The 24,108-nt window shown below is 38.6% G+C and overlaps 1 protein-coding gene and 1 long non-coding RNA gene across 2 annotated transcripts; both read right to left on the bottom strand.

Moving 5' to 3' along the window:
• Positions 1-7,828: 7,828 nt before the first annotated feature.
• On the bottom strand, positions 7,829-13,528 carry GKN1 (gastrokine 1). Its single transcript, XM_036436122.2, has 6 exons — positions 13,517-13,528; positions 11,087-11,140; positions 10,866-11,000; positions 9,813-9,923; positions 8,735-8,882; positions 7,829-8,072 (listed from the first exon to the last, which is right to left on the bottom strand). The coding sequence occupies exons 1-6, from the start codon at positions 13,526-13,528 to the stop codon at positions 7,978-7,980; spliced, it is 555 nt and encodes a 184-aa protein (XP_036292015.1). The 3' UTR covers positions 7,829-7,977.
• Positions 13,529-16,192: 2,664 nt separating this feature from the next.
• On the bottom strand, positions 16,193-23,320 carry LOC118717819. The gene is made up of 3 exons (XR_004987597.2): positions 23,236-23,320; positions 18,345-18,347; positions 16,193-16,205 (listed from the first exon to the last, which is right to left on the bottom strand). It is a non-coding gene; the product is annotated as an uncharacterized LOC118717819 (long non-coding RNA).
• Between the last annotated feature and the right edge of the window lie 788 nt (positions 23,321-24,108).

Genomic DNA, 24,108 nt, shown 5'->3' with positions numbered 1-24,108 from the left:
TTTGCATATTGTTCTTTTATTAGATAGGTTAGAGGCCTGGTGCATGGGTGGGGGCAGCTTTAGGTTTGTCCTAAAGGGTGTCTTAGATTAGGGTGGGGATTTCCTTGGAGTATGGGGCAGCCTGGGCTAGGGGCCTGTGGTGATTTTCATGCCAGCCATGTCCCCTGACTACCCAAGTGGAGGCCCTGGTACCTGGGATTTATTTATCTTCTATAATTGAAACTTTGTAGCCTTGAGTGGAGGTCTAGGCCTGCCAGGGTGTGAGGAAAGCTTGGCTTCCTCCATTACCGGGGAAACCCAAGCCTCCTGCTTGCTCCTTGGCCACAGACAGCTTGGTTGGATTTTAATTTGCATACTCACTTCTGATTGGGTTGTGGGCATGGCTTATAAGTGTAGCGGAGTGATGGTTAATTTGCATTTTACTCTTATATTAGAGTGGATGCTTGCTCTCTTAATGAATGATATTACGTAAATAAATGTGTGAGAGAAAAAGCACTGGGCTCATGTTTATCTTGAAATAATTTTAGATTTATGGAGAAGTTGTGAAGATAGTACAGAGAGTTCCCAATTCAAATCATCTTCCATCACCATATATTTGGCTACCTTTACCCTTTATGCCCCCCCAACTCCATTCACTCTGGTAACTACCTTACTGTTGCCTGTATCTATGAATTTTAGTTTTATGAAATCATATGGTTCTTAGCTTTTTGTGATTGACTTATTTCACTTAGCATAATATTCTCAGGGTCCATTTGTGTTGTCACAAATGGCAGTATTTCATCCTTTCTTCTGGCTGAGTAGTATTACATAGTATATATGTACCACATCTTCTTTATTCAATCCTCTAAGGACATTTTGGTTGTCTCCATGTTTTGGTCACTGTGACTAATGCTGCAATGAACCTAAGGGTGCATATATCTTTGCATATAAGTACTCTCAAGTGTTTTGAGTAGGTACCCAGAAAAGGGATTGATGGGTCATATGGTAACTCTATTCTTAATGTTCTGAAGAACCACCTTACTATTTTCCACAGTGGCTGTACCAATTTACATTTCTACCAGCAGTGAATGAGGGTTTCCTTTACTTCACAACCTTTCCTGTGTTGTTGACAATACCCATTCTCACAGGTATGAGGTGGTAATCTCATTGTAGTTTTGATTTGTGGTTCACTAAGAGCTAGTAAAGTTGAAATTTTTCATATATCTGTTGGCCATTTGTATATCTTCTGGGAGAGATATCTGCTCAGGTCCTCTGCCCAATTTTTAATTGAATTATTTGTTTGGTGTTGAATTGTATGAGTTCTTTCTATATTTTGGATTTTGACCCTATGTTGAAGCTGTTGTTTGCAAATATTATCTCCCATTCAGTTGATTGCTTTCTTGTTTTGGTGAAGTTTTCTTTGTCCTCTCTCTGTAGAGTCAGGATTGTGACTGGCACATTTAATGTGGAGTATTGCCAACTAGGGAAGCTCATCCAAGCTTCAATGTTCCTAGTTTTTATTTTGGTTTTATTATATAGATAAGATTAACTGAATCATTGGCCATTATATAGCCTAGATTGGTTGAATCATTGGTCATGTGACTAAATCTCCAGCCTCCTCCTCGCCCCTGTGGTCAGGATGTTATCATGTGGCTCAAAGCCCAAACCCTTTAATCACATGGTTGGTCTTTCTGGTATGACCAGCTGCCATTTGGAGTCATCTCCTTTACTGAAACTATCTAAGGCAGCGTTTTTCAACCGCTGTTCCGCGGCACACTAGTGTGCCTCGAGATGTTGCCTGGTGTGCCGTAGGTGCAGACAAGACAAGAATTTTATAATTTTTCACTATTTTGTTTACTTAATATTTCATAATAAAGTAATTATAAAATACTTTCTTTGTGTTTATTTAATTCCTATTCAAGAGAATTACTTTATATATAGTCAATATAGGCACAGAGTTAAATTTTTTAACATTTTCTAATGGTGGTGTGCCTCGTGATTTTTTTCATGAAACAAGTGTGCCTTTGCCCAAAAAAGGTTGAAAAGCACTGATCTAAGGGCCCACCAGGAGTCATCTTATTAGCATAAACTATCATGTGTGGTCTGAGGGGACCACTACGAATAACAAAGAAGTTTCCATCACTTGGGAAGTGATAAGGGTTTTGAGACTACCTCCCAGGGACCCAAAACAGAAGCCAGCAACATTCTTTATTACATACCTTCCTGTCTAATATAAAATGCAATCCTTCCCCCACCTCAACCTTCTATTGATGGTTCTCCTTCTTCCCTCATGTTAGTTTGTTCCTTCCTTAGCAATTGCCATTATTACTTATATTGTTTGTTTATTTATTTATTGTTTTCTCCACTACAAATGTAAACTTCATGAAGATAGACTCTTTAATTGCTTTTTTTCTGCTTTATCTCCAGTCCCCAGAAAAGTCAGTCACAGAGGAGATGCTCTTGTTAAATGATACTTGTTAAATGAAGGAAAGAAACAAGAAAAGAAGGAAGTAAAAAGGAAAGGAAGGGAGGAAGGGAGGAAGGGAGAAAGGAAGGAAGGAAGGAAGGAAGGAAGGAAGGAAGGAAGGAAGGAAGGAAGCCATAAATACAGAGTTGCAAATAGGATGTGATATTGATGATGCTCCTAATTAAGGGAACTAAGATATAACTTATGTTGTCTGATTTGAATCTTGTAGGTCAAAATAATACTAGAAAACAAAGCCAGCCTATTTTGAATATTTGAATAGGAGTGATTGAAAGGTAATGTTTGGCATACTTTCTTTTATGTTTGAATTTGGTTGTACTTCCTAAACAATTGTTAATTGTTTATTTCTAACTTCCAAATATTTGGGAAGTATAAACCTCAGCAAATAGATATAAGTATCTATTCATATGAAAGTACCTTGGAAAAACTGACTTTGTGTTAAAATTTAGTAGTGAATGTTCTGGAAGAGTTCAACAGCTGGAGGTTTGGTTTAGACTATTTAGTTATTTCAGAAGTACAATTGGGAGGAGACCAGAAAGAGACTCTAACAATGGGCAAGGGCTTATCTAAAATATTTCTATTAATCCTTCTCTCCTAGATCATGCTTGCAACAGGATATTATCTGCTCCTCGCCGTTGCCTCTTGGGGGTATGAAATCACTAACACTACTGATGACCCTGCCAGCCAGCCCTGAGCGCTCCCTGCATCTCCTCCTGACCTCGGTGGGCTGAGGTGCGAGGGGGAGCCATGATTCGGTATGAGCGACTCGGGCTATTCACACAGCCAAACAAAACTGTCAATGGGAAGCTGCCCAGCAGGCTTCCAGGCAGTGATTTAGAGTCTTGTGGACAGCAGGGCTTGGCACTGGCACAGCCAGAAACAGCAGCCGCTTCTCCCTACAGAGCTCTTGGCATCCTGGTGCTGAATGAACTCATTTTCACTTACCCGGCTCTTCTAGGGACATGGGTCAAAGGCTGGATGTTTGGAACCGCCAGCCTTAAAGTTGAGCAACAGTTGAGAAGCCTCATGTTGGAATGAAAAGAGCAGTTTCTTTCCATCCAGACAGGTTTACCCTCTTACTGTCTTCATTGTATCTTACTTACTGTGCTTTTAACTTAAAAAAAATTACAATGAAGTATTACATGCAAAAGACTACTTTAAAATATATGTAAACTATAAAGGTTAATGATACAACACACATTCATGAACTCCCCGCCCCTCAGTCTTGTTTGAGAGAGAGAGAAAAAGTATTACCACCATTTTGGAAGTCTTCCATTTGTCCCTCCATGAACCTTTCTTTCCCTGTCAGGGGTACACAGTCATATGAATATTTGTGTTATTTGCTTGATGTAAGATTTACCACATATGCAAGTGAAAAAAATTTTTTTTTTCTAAAAAAAATATGTGTTGTTTAGTTCTGTTTGTTTGTGGGACTTTTATAGATATAGTATATTTTCTTCTACAATTTGCTTTTTGGACTCAAGATTATTTTTCAGTCATCTATGGTTGTTGTGTGTGTGACTAATTTGGTTTTTTGGGGGGTAATGTTTAGTATTCTACAAATAAACACATCACAGTTTATTTATCTATTCTGCTTTTGGCAAACATTTCAATTGTTTCTAGGTTTTTGCTGTTCCAAACACTGCCACTACAAACATGCTTGTACATGTTTCTGGATGTCTGTGTGCAAAAATTTCTCTAAGAGTGGGATTGCTGGAACATAGGATAGTCACATCTTTAGCTTATTAGACAATGTTGAATTATTTTTCAAAGCAGTTGTATCATTTCATGCTTGCCCTGGCTGTTCTTGTCATGCTACAACCAGATGGGTATGAAGTGATTTCTCATGGTTTAATTTGCACTTTCCTTTTACTAAGGAAGTTAAGATATCTTCACATCTAGATTTATTATTCAGGGTTTCTTTTCTGTTAGTAATGTGTTTATGTCAATTTTTATTAGTTATCCATCTTTTACTTATTGATATGTAAGAATTCTTTTAAAAAATATATTTCATTGATTTTTTACAGAGAGGAAGAGAGAGGGAGAGAGACTTAGAAACATCGATGAGAGAGAAACAGAAATCAGCTGTCTTCTGCACATCCCCTACTGGGGATGTACCAGCAACCAATGTACATGCCCTTGACTGGAATAGAACCTGGGACCCTTGAGTCCACAGGCCAATGCTCCATCCACTGAGCCAAACCGGTTAGGGTTGTAAGAATTCTTTATATAATTTTTATACTAATTATTTATCTAGTTTATTTTTTATAGATATCTCTACTAGTTTGTGGCTTATCACTCTAATTTTGGTGTTTTGGGATCAACAGATATTCTTATTTTTAATATAGTGAAATTTGTTAACATTTTACTTTTGTGTATTTTATTATTTAGTAAGAGCATATCCTATTTTGGCTCAAATTCCTGCGATGTCTCCCTATTTTATTCATAATCATACTCAGTGTTCTAAAAATGGCATGACCTGGTTCCCCTTACCTCCTTGCCCTTATCTCCTTCTACTCTCTGTTTTGTTTTTCTGGCTTTAACCACATCGAAGTCCTTGTTCTACTTTAATATGCTAGACATACTTCTGTCTTAGGCCTGAGAACAGGCTATTTCCTTTGCCCATTATGCTTTTCTCCCAGAAATATGTGCATGGCTAACTACTTTATTTCCTTCAGTTTTATTCTGATGCCACCTTTCCCCTGAGGGGCATAGTGTCTCAACTCCACACCAGTCACCCCAACCCAGAGTACTAGAGCTGGGAACAGGTGCCCACATAACATTCTGTCCACCAGGGAGAGACAAGAGTCTGCTAGAGACACAAGCACCCTATTAAAGGGCCAACACAAAAAATATTGTTCATAGTCACTCCCCTGGATTCAAGTGGAGTGAATGCAAAGTGGACTAGAGTCATGTGAGCAGAGACTGGGGTTTGTGGATCTGGGGAGATAGCTGAAGGGGCAGTTGCCAGGAACCCTGTGCTGAGCCTCTCTTCCATACCACAGAAGTCATCTTTCTTGTGTGGAGCACTCCCTTCCTATGGCATAAGCATGGGGCAATGCAATAGCCATACCCTCTAGACTCCCTGTTGTCCCACCCTGTGGAGCTCATGCCCTGCTGAGGAGTCAGCTGCCTGGACCATGGAGTAGAGGTTCAGGAAGATTTAGGGGTGTCAACGACTGAGTTGTGTGATTTTGGGGTAGGGGTCATTTCCCTCACTTTCCAGTGAATCTGATTGGTGCCTCCCCCTCAAGGGAGATCTGCTAGTCCCATCCTCCAGGCTCCTGGCAGTCCCACCCTCCTGACTCCTGGTGGCCTCACCCTGCAGAATTCGGGCTCCTCTGGAGGTCTGGGCAGAACCTAAGATAAGCTAAGTTGTGTGGCTCTGAGGTAGGCCTACTCCCTCTCATCTTCTCCAAAGCTTGATTGGCACCTTTTCCTCACAGGAGATCCACTAACTCTATTTTCATAACTCCACCCTGTTGAACTAGGGCTCCCAGCAGAATATGGGTTATTCTGAGTTGTGTGGCTCTAGGACAGGGGCCATTTTTCTCCCTATATGCCTGGCTGGTACAGAGCCTGCCCTTCACAAAATCAAATCTTAGTCTGTTTGGGCCTGATAAACTCTGCTGGCATCACTTTGCTGACTCTCTGAGACACCACCACAAAGATCTGTAGGGGGCAGCTAGACTTGGTATACCTTTGGACATTTACTGAGTGACTTCAGACCCAGCATTAGCAATGAGATTGAATCTGTATCAATCTGGTGAACACCACTCGCCCCTACCTAAAATAGTGACTAGACAATTTTTCCATGACATGGGATTCACCAGTTCTCTAAGTCAGCCACATGACATTGTATCCAGCTTGTAAGTTTCAGTTTTATTTCTTTGTCATTCATAACAGGGCAGTATTTGACAGGGTTCCACACCTCATGACTTTAGGATACAGTATTTGGAAGTTCTACTAAAGTGATAGTACACTTCTTGTGAACAGCAATGAAATTGCCTCATGCAAAAGAAAATTATCATTTCCTCCCAATTAGGATGGTAAATATTGGCAGTGTTTCAAATGGTGGAAATTCAAGTCTTTGTTAGGTAGGGGAATGTAGGGAGCGGGAATAGGGTTAAGTTTTGGACTGACCTTCTGGCAAAGCAGCAAACAAGTCCCAGCTTAGAGGGCACAGCCCTCTTAGCATAATTAAGCTTGATTTCTGGCTGCTCCCTAGATCTTTCCTGGTAGCTAATGGGCTGTGGGAGGTGCAGCAAGTGCTGCCAAAACAGGGGAAACTTACAAGAACATTGTAAATTACCTTGTCTACCTCTATAAAATAAAGCATCAGCTTATAGTCTGGATCTGTTCTGTGGTCTCAGTCACACACAGAAGATCCACATAGACCCAACTTATTCTTTTTGTCTGTCTTTTCTTCATCCTTTGCAGGCCCTCCCTCAGATTCACCGAACCCTTGGCTCTCCTGGCGTGGCACAGGGGAATACAGGGATATCCCATCTGAAGACATGGGAATGATTAGATATACTTTTATGGCATTTCAAGATTTAAAGAAAAGGTATGGGAGTTAACATTTAAAAATAAACTGTAGTTTTATATGGTACTGATTACTGGGATGTACACCTGAAACTAATATAACATTATATGTTAATTGTAATTTAGAAGTAAAACATGACTTAAATAAAAAACAAACAGAAAATGCATAATATTTGGAGTCTCTATTTTCTCTTTCACTGGACACCCCAATGCTGTATTGGGAACGTGTGGCTCACTTCCCTGGCCATCAAAGTGTGGAAGTTATGAATGGTTGAACTAAACAGGGTCCAGAAAATTTTGAATCAGGATTCAAAAGGATTAGACACCACCTCTTATGCTGGAAAGACAGGTAGACATGGGAGATGAAGCTAACATTTTGGTTCAGGCATTTCTGTCATGAATATAGAAAAAGCCATCGGCTAGATGGAAAGAGGAGGAAAGCAGAATTTAGAGAGAGGCTGAGAAGAGTGAAACATGGCTTCAGGGAGAGAGAAGGAGATTTGGGTCTGTGTGTCAAAACAGTTCCTGATACAAGCTGCTTTTTTCCCCATCAGATTATTTAGATTCCTGAATATCCTGGCAATTAACCCCCTTTTCTGGCTCATGTGACTTTGAGTGAATTTCTACCCTTGCTGATCTGAAATGTTACTGTGCACATCAACTATAGAGCAATCTTCAGAGCAGTCAAATGATCTTGGAACCATTCTCAGATCTGAAGCATCTGAAGGGGTTCTTACTAAGGGACAGTTCCTGAATTTAGGCTAATCGTTGGGTCTAATGCATTTTGACAACTTTTGATCAAATGGAAACCATAAGGAATTTTAGGTTAAACTACATTCAGTGCCAAATAGTTTTATTGAAATTTAAAGAAACCAAACATTTCAGAATGACATGATTAAAATCCATTAGAACTCATATCTTTCTGCACAAAATATTTTGATGACTAAATCCACAGCAACTTTGTTTTCTTACTTTTGCGATAAAGTTCCACAGAAGGAAAGGGTCGAAAACGGGGGTATTTTAGTACTGAAGCACACTTGTAAGGAAAAGGCTAGGCTTGCTCCTGATAAAAAGAAAAGAAAAGAAAAACACACAATATCAATATCTTTTCTAGGACTTGTTTAGGAATGTGGGGATGTAGGTAGAAGGTGGGGAAAAGGGGATGTCACAGTTTCCAAACTAGATGTCACAGTTTTCAACAATTTCAAGATCTAGCTAGTTAGCTATCAACATTAAATCAATTGATTCAAAGATCTGGAAAATTGCTGTTAGGTTAGGTTTCTAGGTGGATCCTTTGTTTTTGTGTAAATTATTCTTTGAATGCCCAGAAATGAAGTGATTGCTTCAGCTATAAAAAGTCAATAGACTCTCTCGGTATTGTCCTTTCATTTAGTAACTCATGCTTTTCTTTGAAGATGCCATGAGTGCTCTCTAGATTCACCTTGAAAAGCAGTATTCCCAAATCCTTAAGAACATAGAATCCAGAGCCCAAAGGCTTAGAATTGACCCAGTCAAGGGTTTTGTGATCTTTGTGCCTCAGTTTCCTCATCCAGGAACAAATGAGTTAACATACTTAAGTCACATAGAGTAGTGCATGGCAGGGAGCAAGCATTACCTAAGTATTAGCTTTGACATCTCTGAGTAGTTGGTGTTCTCTGTGGACACACCTTGAGAATAGTTTGGCAATTCTACTGATTTGGAATGCACAGTCGGGTGGCTACTCACCATGAATTTCTTCAGCCATGTATGCTGGAACCCCCTTGCACATGCCAACAATGGGTTTTCCAAACTTGTCCAGGTTGTCAACTTTGACAGGGTTGATTGAGTATATCAGGCCTTTGGGAGGTGGTCCACCTGCTCCTTCACCCTGAACCCGAGAATAGAGAAGACAGGGAAAAAGAGGGAGAATGAATGCTAAGCCCAGTGGTTTGTTGAATTAAGGGTTGTGTACAAGATCAACAGGCAGTATTGCTTAACTGTAATTTTTTCATAATCAAAATGAAGAAGAAGCAATTACTACTGTGCATGTCTTAGAATTTCTAAGTGTCTCAAGGCATTTAGCTGGCATGAAATCCCATCTTCTCATATAAGCATAAGTCTGAGGCTAAATTTATTCTGAATTTGGGGCCTCATTTGATCATCTTATATTTCTTGGATTGAGTTATATGATACCAGTTTCTGAGAGTGCTGTTAATTTATTTCTCTACCTTATCAACGAAAGGTACCCATTTATTCAGTTTTAGGAATACAAACTCGGGCAAAAATTTTAAAAAATGATGGATTCCATCTCCCCAACCATCTCAACTAGAATTGCCAGAGAAAATACAGGACATCGAATTAAATTTGAATTTTAAATAAACAAGAAATCATTTTTTTTTTTTTTTTTTTAGTATAAGTATGTCTCAAATATTGCATAGGACATACTTATCCTAAAAGATTTTCTATTGCTTATCTAAAATTCAAACTTAACTGTGTATTCTCTATTTTTTCTTTCTAAATCTAATATCCTTAACTCAATTCTTACAGAAAAAAAATGTCCTTGAAAAAGTGCTGAAAGCTCCCCTGGGTGTGAGCAGAGTTTTGACAGTAAATGTTAGATGTTCTGAGAACCTCTAGGTGTGAGCCACAGCTTTTGAGCTTGGTGGCAGCTGCTTCTCCTCAGGCACTTGGCAATTCCACTTCCCCTTTCGTGTTACACCCTACTGTGGTCAAGGGGGAATGATTGTGACTGTATCTTTTTTTTTTTTCCTGGAGATCCTAAGACCTCCCCCTGAACAAAACGAAAAAAGACTTTTATTTTTACCTTCTTTTCCTTGACCATTGCATCCAGGGCTTGAAGAGAGGGCATGGCTCCCTTGTTCATTCTGTGGACAATGCAGGACTTCTTACGAAACACCCGGACTGCAGCGAAGCCCTGTTAGGAAGGTCGTAGGCAGTGAGGAGTATGTTCTCCAGGAAGTTTCTCTTGTCAGAAATCGTTTTGCCAGCAGAGGGAAATGGAACTCTGAGATCATGATGAACTGGGATAGGAGTGCAGGATTTGGCCCTGTTTTGCAATCCTATTTATCGCTAACGTTTCTAAGGATAAACCACTAAATCTTGGAGGGGGCAGAGCCTGAGTGTCTAACTTGTTGCTTCATCTTCAGGTGCTAGCATAGTAAGGGTTATTAACATATGTCTGTTTTGCTGAAATGAACTTTAAAACACTATCACATTTTAATCTCCTTTGACCTTTACATTTCAAGGAGGCAGGTAAGACAGGACATAGTTTTCTAATTTATCAGATGATAAAACTAAAACAAAAAAGAGTTGGCTTTTGGAAAGTACAAAGCTTGTTAAATACAGAGATAATAATTGGACAATTGGGCCTTCTAACCAGAACCAAGTGTTTTTTGCTTTCCTTGCCAATTAATATTATCATTTGCTTTTCCTTTGGTCCTTTTGAATTACGAGTGAAATGCCAATTTTTATTTTTTTAGAAGGAAATTGAAAATAGAATGAGATGGGCTATATTTTGGCAGCAGTAATATTGTGATGGCCTTTGATCATTATTGAGGGTATGTGCATGCAAAGCAAGAGGATGCTCATATTTGTCTTAGAGCCCTACCAACCCCTTGAACATAGTAGATTCTACTTACTGTTCATTGGTTTGAAATTTAACTGATTTTTGGAAACTTATTAGCAGCGTTTGTATCTAGGGGTTGAAACTCGGTGAGCAAAATAGGCATCTTTACTTATAACTCTGCTTATGTGCAGTTAGAATTTACTTTTTATGGTTAGCAGGAAATTTGTTATTTTATTTTTAGTCAAAAACATTGTATTTGTAAAGAATAGAAATAGCATATTGGCTACCTACAGTATTGTAATCCAAGATCATATTCCAGGAGTCCAATCCATCATTGTTGTCAATATTGGCCACGTGTTGTTCATTGTTGACACTCACTGAAGGCTGTTCACTTCCATCACTGTTGTTATCACCGCTGTTGACATCCTGAAACGTGTGAGAAATTGATAATGCTTTAATACCACATTTATTTTGCAAATACATTTTGGTAACACTTTAAAGTTGAGACTTACATATTCAGCAAGGGCAGGAGCCAGGAGGACACCAAGAAGTCCAACAAAGAAAATCTGAAATCACAAAAAACATTAGTCTCCGGTCACATGGCAAAACAATGTCCTCTTCTTTCTCTACACAAAATCATAGAAAAGATTTATTAATTTTACTACCTGTTGAGTATGCTCTCTGTTCTTTACATATATATATATATATATATATATATATATATATATATATCGATATTATATCATATATCATATATCATATATCATATATCATATGTCATATGTCATATATCATATATCAAATATCATATATTATATATTTTATTGATTTTTACAGAGAGGAAGAGAGAGTTAGAAACATCAATGAGAGAGAAACATTGATCAGCTGCCTCCTGCACACCTCCTACTGGGGATGTGCCTGCAGCCTAGATACATGCCCTTGACCAGAATAGAACCCAGGACCCTTCAGTCCACAGGCCGACACTCTATCCACTGAGCCAAACCGATTTTGGCTGCCCTTGTATATTTTTAACCATAGAAAATTTTAATGATAATGTAGAGTTGTAGGTTAACTACTTACAATAACTATATTGTGATATATAGGTTTACAATTTTTAAAGTAGGTCTTGTGAAAAAAACAGTAAAGTGTTGATATATTAAAAATAAAATTGAAAATTAACAGTATGATCTGAAAATGGTTTTAAGTTCTGAGAATCACATCTGAAAATGATTTAAGTTACTTTCCCTATTTGATATGAATGCCTTCCTTCCTGCCTTCCTAGATCTCCTAATAGCAGAAGTAGTTTTTTTAATTTTTAAAAGCAATAGATTAGTAAACAGGTTGAATACTGGTGCTGAGAGGCAAAGGATGGAATGCCTCAGCTATCAAGTGTGGTTAGCATAAGGGAAGTTAGTAACTGTCCCAGGGTACCTGGGTTAGTCACTTGTCACTGGGTCCATGATATTGCTTGTCAAAACACAGAGTTTTATGCAGGGCTCCTGATTCTGAGTATCTATTCTCATTTCCTTTATCTGGGACAAAATGATTTGAGAACTGCACTGGTAATATTTTATTTGCTTAATTTTTCTCCTGATAGCTTAGGAAGAAGTAAAAATTAACCTCCAAAAAAAAAAGTGTCAAGAGATGAAAGAAATTTTAGAGAGGACTAGTACAATGCCGTCTTTTCACAGATCAGGAAATTGAGCTTCAGAGGTTACTTAAGTGACTTGACCAAGTTTGTATTGGCCAAGGTTCTATCCCCTGTTCATTGCAGAACTAGGAAAGATCCAGATATGACTTCTTTAAAAAACAAACAAACTTTGTGGTTTCTGGGACTTATTTCTAGATAATGGTTTAATACTCCATTATGAAGCAGAGCCTGCTGTAATAAATTTTAGTATTTAGTATGTTGAAACAGGAAAGCACTCATCTGATTCTAGCTTCATACATGATGTTATAAAACACACATGAAACCACCAGTTGTTTTTGGCAGAATTTTGTGGTCCACCTGCTCTACTCTTAGCCCTTTATCTGGAACCACAGGTGAAATGCTGTATTAGTTCATGCATCAGGAACTTTTATGAATAAATGACTCTAGACAGGGACCTGGGCAAGCCGTTCTGACTTGGAGATCCTTTTGACAGCAGAAAATATGCCAATAAGTCTCTCCCTCATTTGTTTTGATAAGATGCCTTTTATATTGCCTGAACATACTCCGGAGTTTTGGTAAAAGAGGAAGTTAAGAAAGAGGGGAAAGATCAGACATTTTCAATGGAAATGCTCTTTGCCCAGACTTAAATCAGGAGATCTGGAAAGTAATTTTATTAAAGATAGCATGGTATAAGATTCTCAGACAGCTGTTTAATCTCAGTATATCTATCCTTCTTTATAGAGATGCTTATAAACATCACAATTCTATGAAAAGAAAAGAGAAATATTTTTAAAACAAAAATTTCCAGTATGGTGATACTAGAGGCCTGATGCACAAAACACTGTGCCCTCGTGGAAGTGGGGGTGTTCCTCAGCCCGGCCTGCACCCTCTCGTAGTCCAGAACCCCTCAGGGGATGTCCACCTGCTAGCTTAGACCCTCTCCATGGGCCTAAGCCATGGTCAGACATCCATAGTGCTGCCGAGGAGGTGGGAGAGATTCTCGCCACCACCACTACTACACTGACAGCTGTCAGCCTGGCTTGTGGCTGAGCAGAAGTCCCCCATGGGAGTGTACGGACCACCAGGTAGTAGCTCCTGCATTGAGCTTCTGCCCCTGGTGGTCAGTGCATGTCATAGTGACCTGTTGTTCCCAGTCATTCTGCCATTAGAGTCAATTTACATATTACTCTTTTATTATATAGGATTGTTATAAGAAGCAGATGCTCTTAGCTCAAAATGTTGACAGTCTCCTATTATAATGTAATAAATTAAAAAGAAAAATTCTACTCACTGTGAACTTCATCTTGACTTCACCAGAGCGATGGAGTGGAGAAGATAGGCAGGCATGGAATCAGACAAGTTCTCTCATATTTGTACTTGACTGGCTTTACTCAAAGTAGGTGTGACCAGGTGGAGTCAAAGACTTATCTTCTTTCATTTCCCACATCCACACCATAATCCAGTGTAGTAAGAAGCCGTTGGAATATCTACATGGTTAGTAAGGCACTTTGACAAGGAGTTCATCTGACTCATCATTTGTTGAAGTTGAAGATATTGTAACAAACTCAATATGATTTATGATAACTTATGAAGTGCGGGTGTGGGTATTTTATATATTGATATTGCAGATTCAGAAAAGGAATAATCCCTAAAATCAAACAAGATCACAGATAAGAAACTGTGGACACATTGGGCCTTCCAGGGAGAATGTGTGAATGTGCGAATGACTTCATTCCTGTAAGAATGTGAGAATGACTTCACCTCCTTACCTTTGCCTGAACCCATTGTAATGGTTTTGCTTAGGCTAAACATGTTCTATTAGCTAACCCCACCAAACCTACTCCCTTTTCTGCAATAAAAAAAGAAGGAATTCTCATCATTTGCAGCAACATCATGCTGAGTGAAATAAGCCAATCAATGAAAGAGAAACACGACATGACCTCACTCATTTATGGATAATAAAGAACATTATAAACTGATGAACCAAAAGATAGATATAGAGATAGTAAAGCAACAAGCAGACTGTCAAATTACAGCTGGGAAGGTAAGGAGATCTGGGGGAGATAAGAGACTTGTATACTTGCATATAAGTACAACCAATGGACACTAAACTCTGGGGAGGTGGGTATGTATGGGAGGGGGGTCAATGGTAAAATATGTACACAGATAATAATTTAATTTTAAAAAAGTAGAAACTGTCACTAGCAAACAAAGGAAGTGAATTTAAGGTTTTTTTGGTTTGTTTTTTTTCTGCTCTTTCCTACAAATTTAAGGTGGTAAATCAAATTGTTGAAGAGGAAAACTATTTCATTAATCATTGATCTACATATTTCCCCTTTGGAAACCTTCTTGAGTCCGTGATTATCTTTCTATGTGTGCACTAGAGGCCCAGTGCATGAAATTCATGCACAGGTAGGGTCCCTAGGCCTGGCCAGTTATCAGGGCTGATAGGAACCTTCCAGCTGCTGATAAGAGACTTCCTTTGTTCCGTGCTGTCCCCTGGTGGTCAGTGCACATCATAGTGAGCAATTGAACTCCCAGTCTCCCAGTCAAACTCCCAAGGGGGCAATTTGCATATTAGGCTTTTACATAGAGAGATTGTATTCACAGCATGTGGTTACATGGTTATAAAGCTTGATTCACTACCAATAGCTCTACCAAAATGTTGGCCTGGGTAGAAAGATTTTATTTATGTTTTAAATGTGTTCACAATTTCTTTCAAATTCACTCTTAAGTTGCGAAAGATCAATTAGCCTGGGATGGGAGGCAAACTTGTTAAGAGGTGTTCATCTGCTTTGGGAACTGTCACATGGCTGCAAAGTAAAAAATAATGTTTGGCATGATGCCTTTCCACTCAGCCATGAGTAGCCATTTTAGTACACGGGCGCAGTACCTAGAGCACTTTGTGCCTGTCATACCTTACCAAGGACTTGAGGTTGACATTTTCTACAAAGAGTCTGTGAATGGTCCATGACAAATAGAGAGATAGAGTGCAGGATCCAATAATCCCTCTGTTAGAGATCAACAATGCACATTCACATATCAAATGTACTAAGAAATCTGTAGGGGAGAAATCTGTGTCATGCTACTTCATCCAGATTCTCCTCAATTTAAGTTTCCATAGCCCCCAGTTGCTTTTCCTTTCCATTTTATTAATTTATTTTTTCTAACACACATTAATATCCCTGGGGGGCATGTGCTACTTCTGAGGTTGCTCTCTGGATTTGAAAATCTATTTGGGGAACTACTGATTGAAACTAGAAGCCAGGAGACTTAGATTCTATTGTGCTTTCTTTGTTCAGTAAGTCTTTTTTTTTCTTTTTCTTTTTCCCTCTATGGGTCAAAGAGAAAAAAATTCTTTCTGTATACCACACTGTTATTTCAGTGGGCCCCAAAATCAAAAGACTCTCTTTTTCTGTTCTTTGTGTGTCACATGTATGAATGCTTGTTTATGAGTGTGAGAAAGTGAGTGGGAGTAAGATGGATGGTCAGCTCTCACTTCAACCCTTGTCTGTCATCCAAGGCCAAAAGTATTAAGGAAGCATGAGCAAGTCCCTTGCTTGCACTCACACTGAGAGTATGTTTTGTGTGCTTCTTGTCCCATAGGAGAAAGGCAGAATATATCCATGTTTGTTTTTGTCACCTCCATAGAATCTAGAATATGCTGGCACATATATGATGCACATATGCTCAATAGGCCTGGTTTTAAAAATTGTAATTGCAACCTAGCGGGGTGCAGCTCAGTAGTTGAGCCCCTTGACTTAGGAACCAAGAGGTCACCAATTTGATTCCTGGTCCCAATGGAGGCACCTGATCAATGGTTCTCTCTCATTACTGATTTTTCTCTCTCTCACTCCCTTCATCTTGAAATCAATAAGAATATATTTTTAAAAAGTGTAATTGCATAAAAGAGACTCTTAAGCTAGACAATAAAAATGAACTATATTAATTTATGAGTTTTGGAGCAAGTGGGAGGGGTGCTGACCTATATTGACTAGTATGATGCATCAAGGGAATCCTAGGAGATAGTGTGGCCCCAGTGACCCATGGTCAGTGTGGGGCAAACCAGCTCCTGAGTCAATAGAGCCTGCTCTGCTCACAGAGCTTGATGTGGGGCCATGCCAAGAACCCTGTGGTCAGTTTATCTCCCAGCATACACACCCAAGGCCTCACTTTCCCCACACCCTGTCATGTCGAACTGGGTGGGAACTCCCTTAGTGTGGAACAAATGGAATACAGCCCATGTATAATATGCTCATGCTGTAGATCTGGAGGGCTTTAGTGCTTTCAGACTGTTCTCTGAGTGGAAGGGAATATCTCTATGCAGGGCACTTTTTCATCATTAAATAACCTTATTCAAGATTCCCTCTCCTGTGTAGACATGGTAATGGGCTGGCTTTGCAGTCAGCTATGAGGCCCTTAGTAATCTCATCTTCCCTTTAATGTTTGTGCTGATTCTGATATTCAGGACTCTAATTTGCTTCAATATAGAAACCTGTTCAGGCAGAGATTCTGTCTGTCTCTTTGCCTTTATTGTTGTTTTCCTGAGCATTCTCTGCATCAGTTTGAAGACCCTTGGGATGGTCTCAAGTCAGGTGGTTCACTGTGAGGTGTGAACGCATCTTGTCATCTCAGGGGAAACTTTAGTTTCAGTCAATCATCTTGGTTTATTAGCTTTTAGCTAAGACTCCAATTACAGTTACATCCTTTGGCTACAGCTCCCAGGGCTTATGGCAATGATGTACTTGTATCAATGATGTCCAAAAGAATAGCAATCAGAACATGTACATGAACATTTTAATAACTATTGCTAGAAAGCTTCTAATTCCAGAAAATCCATGCCTAGTACATTGTTGTTTTTGTATAGGAGAGAAATGATCAAATATCAGCCAAGTGGAATAAGCTCTTTCCTATGTATTGCAGAGCCCTCTCTTTTCTCTATTTCCTCTGGGACCAGCGTCATCCAAAATATAGACAATGCTGCCTTTCTGTTGCTGCTTGTCTATCTGCCCAATTGCATTTGCCAAACCTTTTGGATCCTCCCCCACCCCAAGGCAACCAAACTGGAAAAGTCTTGCGAAAAGAAGGTCTCCTGAGTGATGATTTCATTTATATAAAATATATGAAAGTAGAGATAAACAGAATGTTAAACATTCAAACCTGGCTGAGTACTTCCATTCTGAAAAGGGTGTGGAGAAAATATGAGAAAGGAAAAATCACAAAGTAATAGCAATATGTTGCTTTATAATTATCTCACAGTTCATTCAGAAACAAGAGCACGTATTCCTTGTTTAGTGTTCATTGTGAAGCAGCTTAGAGAAGATGGTACAAAAGCACTCATGCTTAAATGTTTGGTACTTTGCCTAGACCTATTTTCTACAATGTCTCCAAGTTCCATCTTATTCTAACCACTTGTTTGCATGTAACTAACATTTTTCTATATCATGTTGATTTTTTTCTCTTTAACGCTCAGGAGCCCAGGTATAGGGGACATTTAGGTTCACGGCCTCAGGTCTGGTAAGGTTAAGGTACATTTCTTCAATCATGGCAGCCACTCCTGGAAAGGGCAAAATATTCCGGGAAGGATATTGGATTCTCAGAGGGGCCTCAGGGAATTTTGAGCTTCCAGGTTTATTTTTTAATTAGCAGCAAGCCACCAGGCTCCAGCAAATGTGATGGCCCTGTTAAGCACAAGTGCTGCAGAAAAGTCAGAGATGTAAAACAGCCAGTACTCATACTCCAGAGTCCTGAAATCTACATCTGAGACAGGCTAGCTTCATGAACACATGGCCAGTATCTTCACAGGACTCGCGCTCAGAAGAGAGACCCATGCTTGAGTTCGGTGCTTTGCCAGAGCCATCTTGAAATTTATCTTGAAATTCTTAATAATTTTATTTTTGAATTTGTGTTTTGTAAGTCAAGTCTGATTAGACAATGGCGCATGCACTGGGGCTTGGAGCTGTGGTTCATGAGTGATCCCACCTTCTGCCTCTCCCCACCTCCCTGAATAGATTTCCACTTCCACTGGTTGGGCCTGGGTGCAGGTGTAGGAAGCATCAAGTTTTAGCACACAGACCTGCATGATGAGTCACAGGGTGAGGCCGTGGCTGTGAGGAGACCAGCTTATAACATTCGTAACTCTCTCAGATTCACCTTTATGGTTCTGAACTATCTCAGTTAATCACAATTAGATAGAGACAAATTGAGTCAGAATTATTTCACTTATCAAGAAACTACAACTTGCTACACACTGAGCTTGAGATAGTATTCAATATATGGATTTAACTTTCACCAATAGCCACTTTAACTTCCCTTTCACCATGGCTACTGTGCTTAGGTGTATCCTTGTATGTCTGAGGCCCTTTTCTCTTGCTCATAGCCTCGTGGTGTGTCCAACACCCTTGAGCTCCTCCCAGTAAATTAATATTTTAGTTGTTGGCCATGGGTGTTTCTCTAAAAAAGCAATCACTTGATTTCTTTTTGGTAATTGACACACCTTTAAATTTGATTTGGTCTCTTCACAGAATATAAGGCACACATAAAAGGAGATATTAAACACATACATATATTTAAGAAATGTAGACACCATTTATTGTTTAAAATTTTATGATTCACCTCAAAATAGGTTGATGGTATATACAGATGATTTGTGCTGGAGATATTATTTATTTATTATGCTATGAGTCTTCTGGGACAGAATTCATATTCCTTGTATCTAACATAGTTACTGTCACATGATTAGGGCTCAATCAAGGATGAGCTCAACTGAAATACAGGTACAAAATAGATTCTACTAATTTTTGCCATTTCCCCCAAATCTAGATGTTATACAATTTTCTCTCTATTATTGAATTGGAGGTAAAAAAGAAAAGAACTTAAACTAAAAAATAGTATCCTATCTGCAATAGTATCAGTGGGATTCAGCTTTTCTTTTCTGAAAGGAAGATGTTCTCCCCTCTTCCTTTTAGCCACTATTCAAAATGTTTGCCAATCTATCCAAATCCTTTATGTCAGCTGATCAGGAAACAGCTAATAGGAATTTGTAGAAAGCTTGACAATTTATCAAGAAAAAATGTTTACTGGATGGCTCAGTTGGTTGGAGTGTCGTCCCATACACCAAAAGTTTTTGGGTTCCATCCTAGTCAAGGCAGATATGGGAGGTAACCAAGCGATGTTTCTCTCTCACATTGATCTCTCTCTCTCTTGCTCTTGCTCTGTGTCTCTTTCTCTATAACTATCATCGGGTGAGGATTAAAAAAATTAGTGACACATTATTCTACTATGAAAAAATAATTAGTTAACTTTCTAGTATATTTTCATTTCTTTTGAGACTTCTTTGATCCACATGTTTTGCGGAAGTATATTATTTTGTCTCCAAATATTTTGGGATTTTCCAGTTATCTTTCTGTTATTTATATATAATTAAATTAAATTGTGGGCTGAGTAATGTTCTGTTATTTCTATTATTTTAAGTTATTAAGATGTGTTTCATGGCCCATGATGTGGTCATAGCTTGGAGGATGTTCCACATGAGCTTGTTCCATTTTTAGCTGTTGCTGAATGAAGTATTCTACGTCTGTTAGATCCAATTGATTGATGGTATTCTTTAGTTCAACTATATTCATATTAATTTTATGCCTATTTGATCTATCAGTTACTGAACAGGAATAGTGAAGTCTCCAGCCAGAATAGTAGGTCTTTATTTCGCATTGCAGTTCTGTTAGTTTTGCTCATGTTTTTCTGATACTCTGTTGTTAGGTGCCTGTATATCAAAGATTATTGTATCTCCTGGAGAATTGACCTCTTTATCATGATGTAATGCCTCTCTATCCAATTTCATTGATTTTTACTCTTTGTTATTTGTTGCATTGTGCTTGCTTTGGGTTTAATTTAATATTTGTTTTTGGGATTCTTTTTTTTCCCCTCTAATTCTCACCTGAGTATATGTTTTCATTGATTTTTAGAGAGAAGGGGAGGGTGAAGAGGAGATGGGTGGGAAACACACAAACAAACACATCAATGTGAGAGAAATATCAACTGATTGCCTCCTAGAACTCACCCCAGCTAGGGATCAAACACGCAACCTAGGCATGCGCCCTGACCATGAGTCGAACCCACAACCTTTCGGTGTAAGAGACAATGCTCCAACCAAATGAGCCACCGGAAAGGACTAGAAGTGATTTTTTAAAAATGTGCAAATAATTAGGGAATTTCCAGATATCTTAGTTTCATTTAAATGTAATTTAATAATGTTTTTTGAATTTGCAATTCTCTAATAATTTATGGGGTTCAAATGTTTTATCTATAATAAAATGATAATAATATTACACAACTTTATTGGGAGCTTATTCTGTGGCAGTTATAAGTATTTTATGTATGTGAGCCATCAATGTTCACAGTGATGCTTTGAGAGGGCACTTTACTATGCTTTCCTTCCACATGAAATTAGAGAAGTTGGAATTCAGGTCCAGGTAGGATGTTTCTGGACCTTCAACTATTCACCATTTCTTATTAGAGCCTCTTCTTCCCCTAATCATGTTCTTTGCCCATTAAAAATTATATTTGTCCATTAGCTTCCTGTGGATTTGTATAAACTTTTTGTAAATTGAAAATACTTGAATTTTAGGGTCACCAAAGGAAATAAGTGATTATTTATATAATGTATAAAACAATGAAGAATATAAATGTTTTTACTTGTCATCAATAGGTATGGCTAATACAATGTGTACTTTGGATTATCATAACATTCAACTTGTGCCTCTCCTCTGATACTTAACATTTACTATATTTCGATAGTTTAATGGTTAAATTGTATTTTATGATAGCAAACTCTCTGAGAGCAGAGATTCATTGGATCTAGTTCATCCTTCTGTCTCTTTCAGAATACTCCTTTAAAAATATATTTTGTTGATTTCAGAGATGAAGGGAGAGAGGGAGAGAGAGAGAGAGAGAGAGAGAGAGAGAGAGAGAGAGAGAGAGAGAGAGAGATCAACGATACGTGCCAATTATTCTAATGAAAATCATTGATTGGCTGCCTCCTGAGGATTGAGCCCACAACCTGGACATGTGGCCTGAAATGGAATTGAACCGTGATCTCCTGGTTCATGGGATGATGCTCAACCACTGAGCAACACCAGACAGGCTTCCAGAATATTCTTTCTATGATTTTTCATAAGGTAGGAAGCTATGTACTAAGAATAGAAGGAAGAAGGAAAATGAAAGAAAGAAAGAGAGGAGGAAGAAAAACAAAATGGATAAAGGTAGTGTGAAAGGAAATAACATAATAAAAAGTGGGGAGTCTAGGATAAGGAGGAAAAGGACAGAAAAAGAATAGTTAAATAATTTGAGTGTCTTTTTTATGGCAATTGAGTACATGAGCCTTTTTCTGACTCTATGATCACATATTCTTTCCTTTGTTTAGATATATTTTCTCATATCATTTGGGGAGATTAGTTTGGAAGAAGTCACTAGAGTGAGTTAAAAGTCAAGCTAAGAGTCAACCACTGTGCCCTAGAGTTGATGGAGAATTTTATAAAGTTTTGAACACAAGAGCAATGCAGGCAAAGTGGTGCTTTTTATTGAGGATGAAACAATGGAGACCCTGGAAGCAGAAAGTTCAATTTTGGTCTTTTGGCACAGATAGGCTTTGTCTTCTTGGCATAGGGCTAAGCTTTATTTCCCTCACATCTAGAAATGGCAATGTGACTGTCTTTATCAATTGATAATGAACAGATGTGGCCATTTTCAGTCTGAAGAAGTTAAAAGCAGAAAGCAGATGTGTCTTCTCATACTGTTTATCTAAACTGCCATCTGCCAGTTCCATGATGTCAGGATGCCATGAAGCCACAGATTGAAGACGGGAAGCTGCCTAAGGAAGAAGGTGGAATCCATAAGTCATCACTTGGAGGAGAGCCACATTAGACTTTGTGTAAGTGAGAAATAAAAGTTTATTTAGTCAAGTGGCTGAGATGTGTTTTTTGTTACAACAGCTAGTGCCAATTATTCTAATTAAAATCATTGTGACAGGGACAGTATGTGGTGGTGATGACAAAGAATGGAGTATGGACTGATGTATTGAAGAGAAAGACCCAAATTAAAAAAAAAATGACAGAAGAGTTTAGAATAACTTCAAAATGAGCCAAAGAAATTATCAACAGAAATAACAATGTCAAAAAAAAAAAAAAAGCTTTGGGAAAAAGAATACAACATTCTTTACTTTAGACATGTTGAGTCTGATATATTATGGTACGTGATGTAATGTAAATCCCTGCAAAAAAAAAAAAAGAGTTGCAGAATTAAATTGTGAGATAGAAAGAAAGGAAAAGGGAGAGAATAGGGATAGAGAAAGAGAGAGAGAGAGATTGCAAAAGTAGAAGATTCAGGTCTTATAATAGAAAAGGTAACTGATGTATCAGAAATACACAAATTTGCTTAAACTTATGTATAGAAAGGCAACAAACCAATTAATTTTCTATTTTTTGAACAATAGAAGAGCAAGAAAAAGTTTAATCTTTGCCACTAACTATGCATATGACCTTGGCCATATTTCTTTTATTATTTTTAACCTTGTTTTTGTTTATTTGTTTTTTTTCTTTAATTTTTATGTCCTTTTTTTCCTATTGACCCCCTGCACCCCATACCTGCCCCTATTTTTAACCCGTTTGAGTCTTAGTTTCCTCACGAGAGGTTTGAACAGGATTTGAAACAGCTCCTTCAATCAGAATCACATAGAGTTTTAAAAGTCCATAAGCCTGTGCCCCTTCTCAGACCTGCAGCGTCAGAGTATCCAAGGTGTGGGAACAGCCAGCATGAGACCCTTCCATGTCAGCAATTTGGGGAGCGGGCAGCTTACACTCTTACAAACTCAGTGTCTCATTCCCGCTATTTAAACGTTTTCACCATTGTCCAGCTGGCATGGCTCAGTGGTTGAGCATCAACCTATGAACCTGGAGGTCACAATTCAATTTTCAGTCAGGTCACATGTCCAGGTTGTGACTCAATCCCATGCACGAGGAAGCCAATCAATTGGCTTCTCTCTCATCACTGATGTTTCTATCTCTTTCTCCCTCTCCCTTACTCTCTGAAATCAATAAAGATATATATATATATATATATAAAGTTTTCACCATTGAGTTGTGGGTAGGCCTGATTTTTCCAAACCAATCTTGTGGCCAAAAAACATTCTTTTCTGGGAGAGGGGTTAAAGGGATGGATGAAAAATGTGAAGGTAATGATTAACAAGCACAACTTGGTAGTTACAGAATAGTCATTGAAATGTAAAGTGCAGCATAGAGAAATATAGTCAACTAGAGGCCCGATGCATGAAATTCATGCAAGAGTAGGCCTTCCTTCCCCTGGCTGCTGGCACCAACTTCCCTCTGGTACAAGGGATCCTCTCACAACCCTGGCTTTGTCCGGAAGGTCATATGGCCTAATTAGCATATTATACATTTTACTTACGTAGCAACTAAAGGCATATAGTACTAGTAGTTTCGGGAGTGTGGACTGTGAAGTCAGATTGGGCTCATATTCCTTCCTGCCCCTGAAACCAGCATAATGCTGAGGAGTTACTTAACTTCCCTGCGCCTGAGTTTTCCTATATGTAAAATAAAACATGGACAGAAGGTAGCTTAGAGGGCTGTTATGAAATCAAATGAATTAACATATGCAAAGTGCTTGGAAAGTGCTAGAATATGTCAAGTGCTTCATAAATGCTAACTATATCATTATTGAGCCTATAGACTCAGAACTCTTGGGGACAAGATAAAGTAAAGGGTAGGCGGTAATACTTCTTCTATATGCTCTCATGTCTAGTAGTATAGGTGAGGCTTGCTTTGGGGGACTTTTGGAGCCAAACCTTGGATAAGAGTGGTGGATATACTA

Source organism: Pipistrellus kuhlii, unplaced genomic scaffold (genome assembly GCF_014108245.1).
Source record: "Pipistrellus kuhlii isolate mPipKuh1 unplaced genomic scaffold, mPipKuh1.p scaffold_m20_p_13, whole genome shotgun sequence".
Taxonomy (NCBI): Eukaryota; Metazoa; Chordata; class Mammalia; order Chiroptera; family Vespertilionidae; genus Pipistrellus; species Pipistrellus kuhlii.
This window is presented reverse-complemented; position numbering and strand designations above follow the sequence as displayed.

Excerpts from the sequence above, each read along its gene's own strand:
- GKN1 (XM_036436122.2), bottom strand. Across the intron at positions 11,001-11,086 it reads CTCCTGCCCTTGCTGAATAT|GATGTCAACAGCGGTGATAA; the intron begins GTAAGTCTCAAC and ends CACACGTTTCAG. Across the intron at positions 9,924-10,865 it reads TGATCTTGGATTACAATACT|GGCTTCGCTGCAGTCCGGGT; the intron begins GTAGGTAGCCAA and ends CCTTCCTAACAG.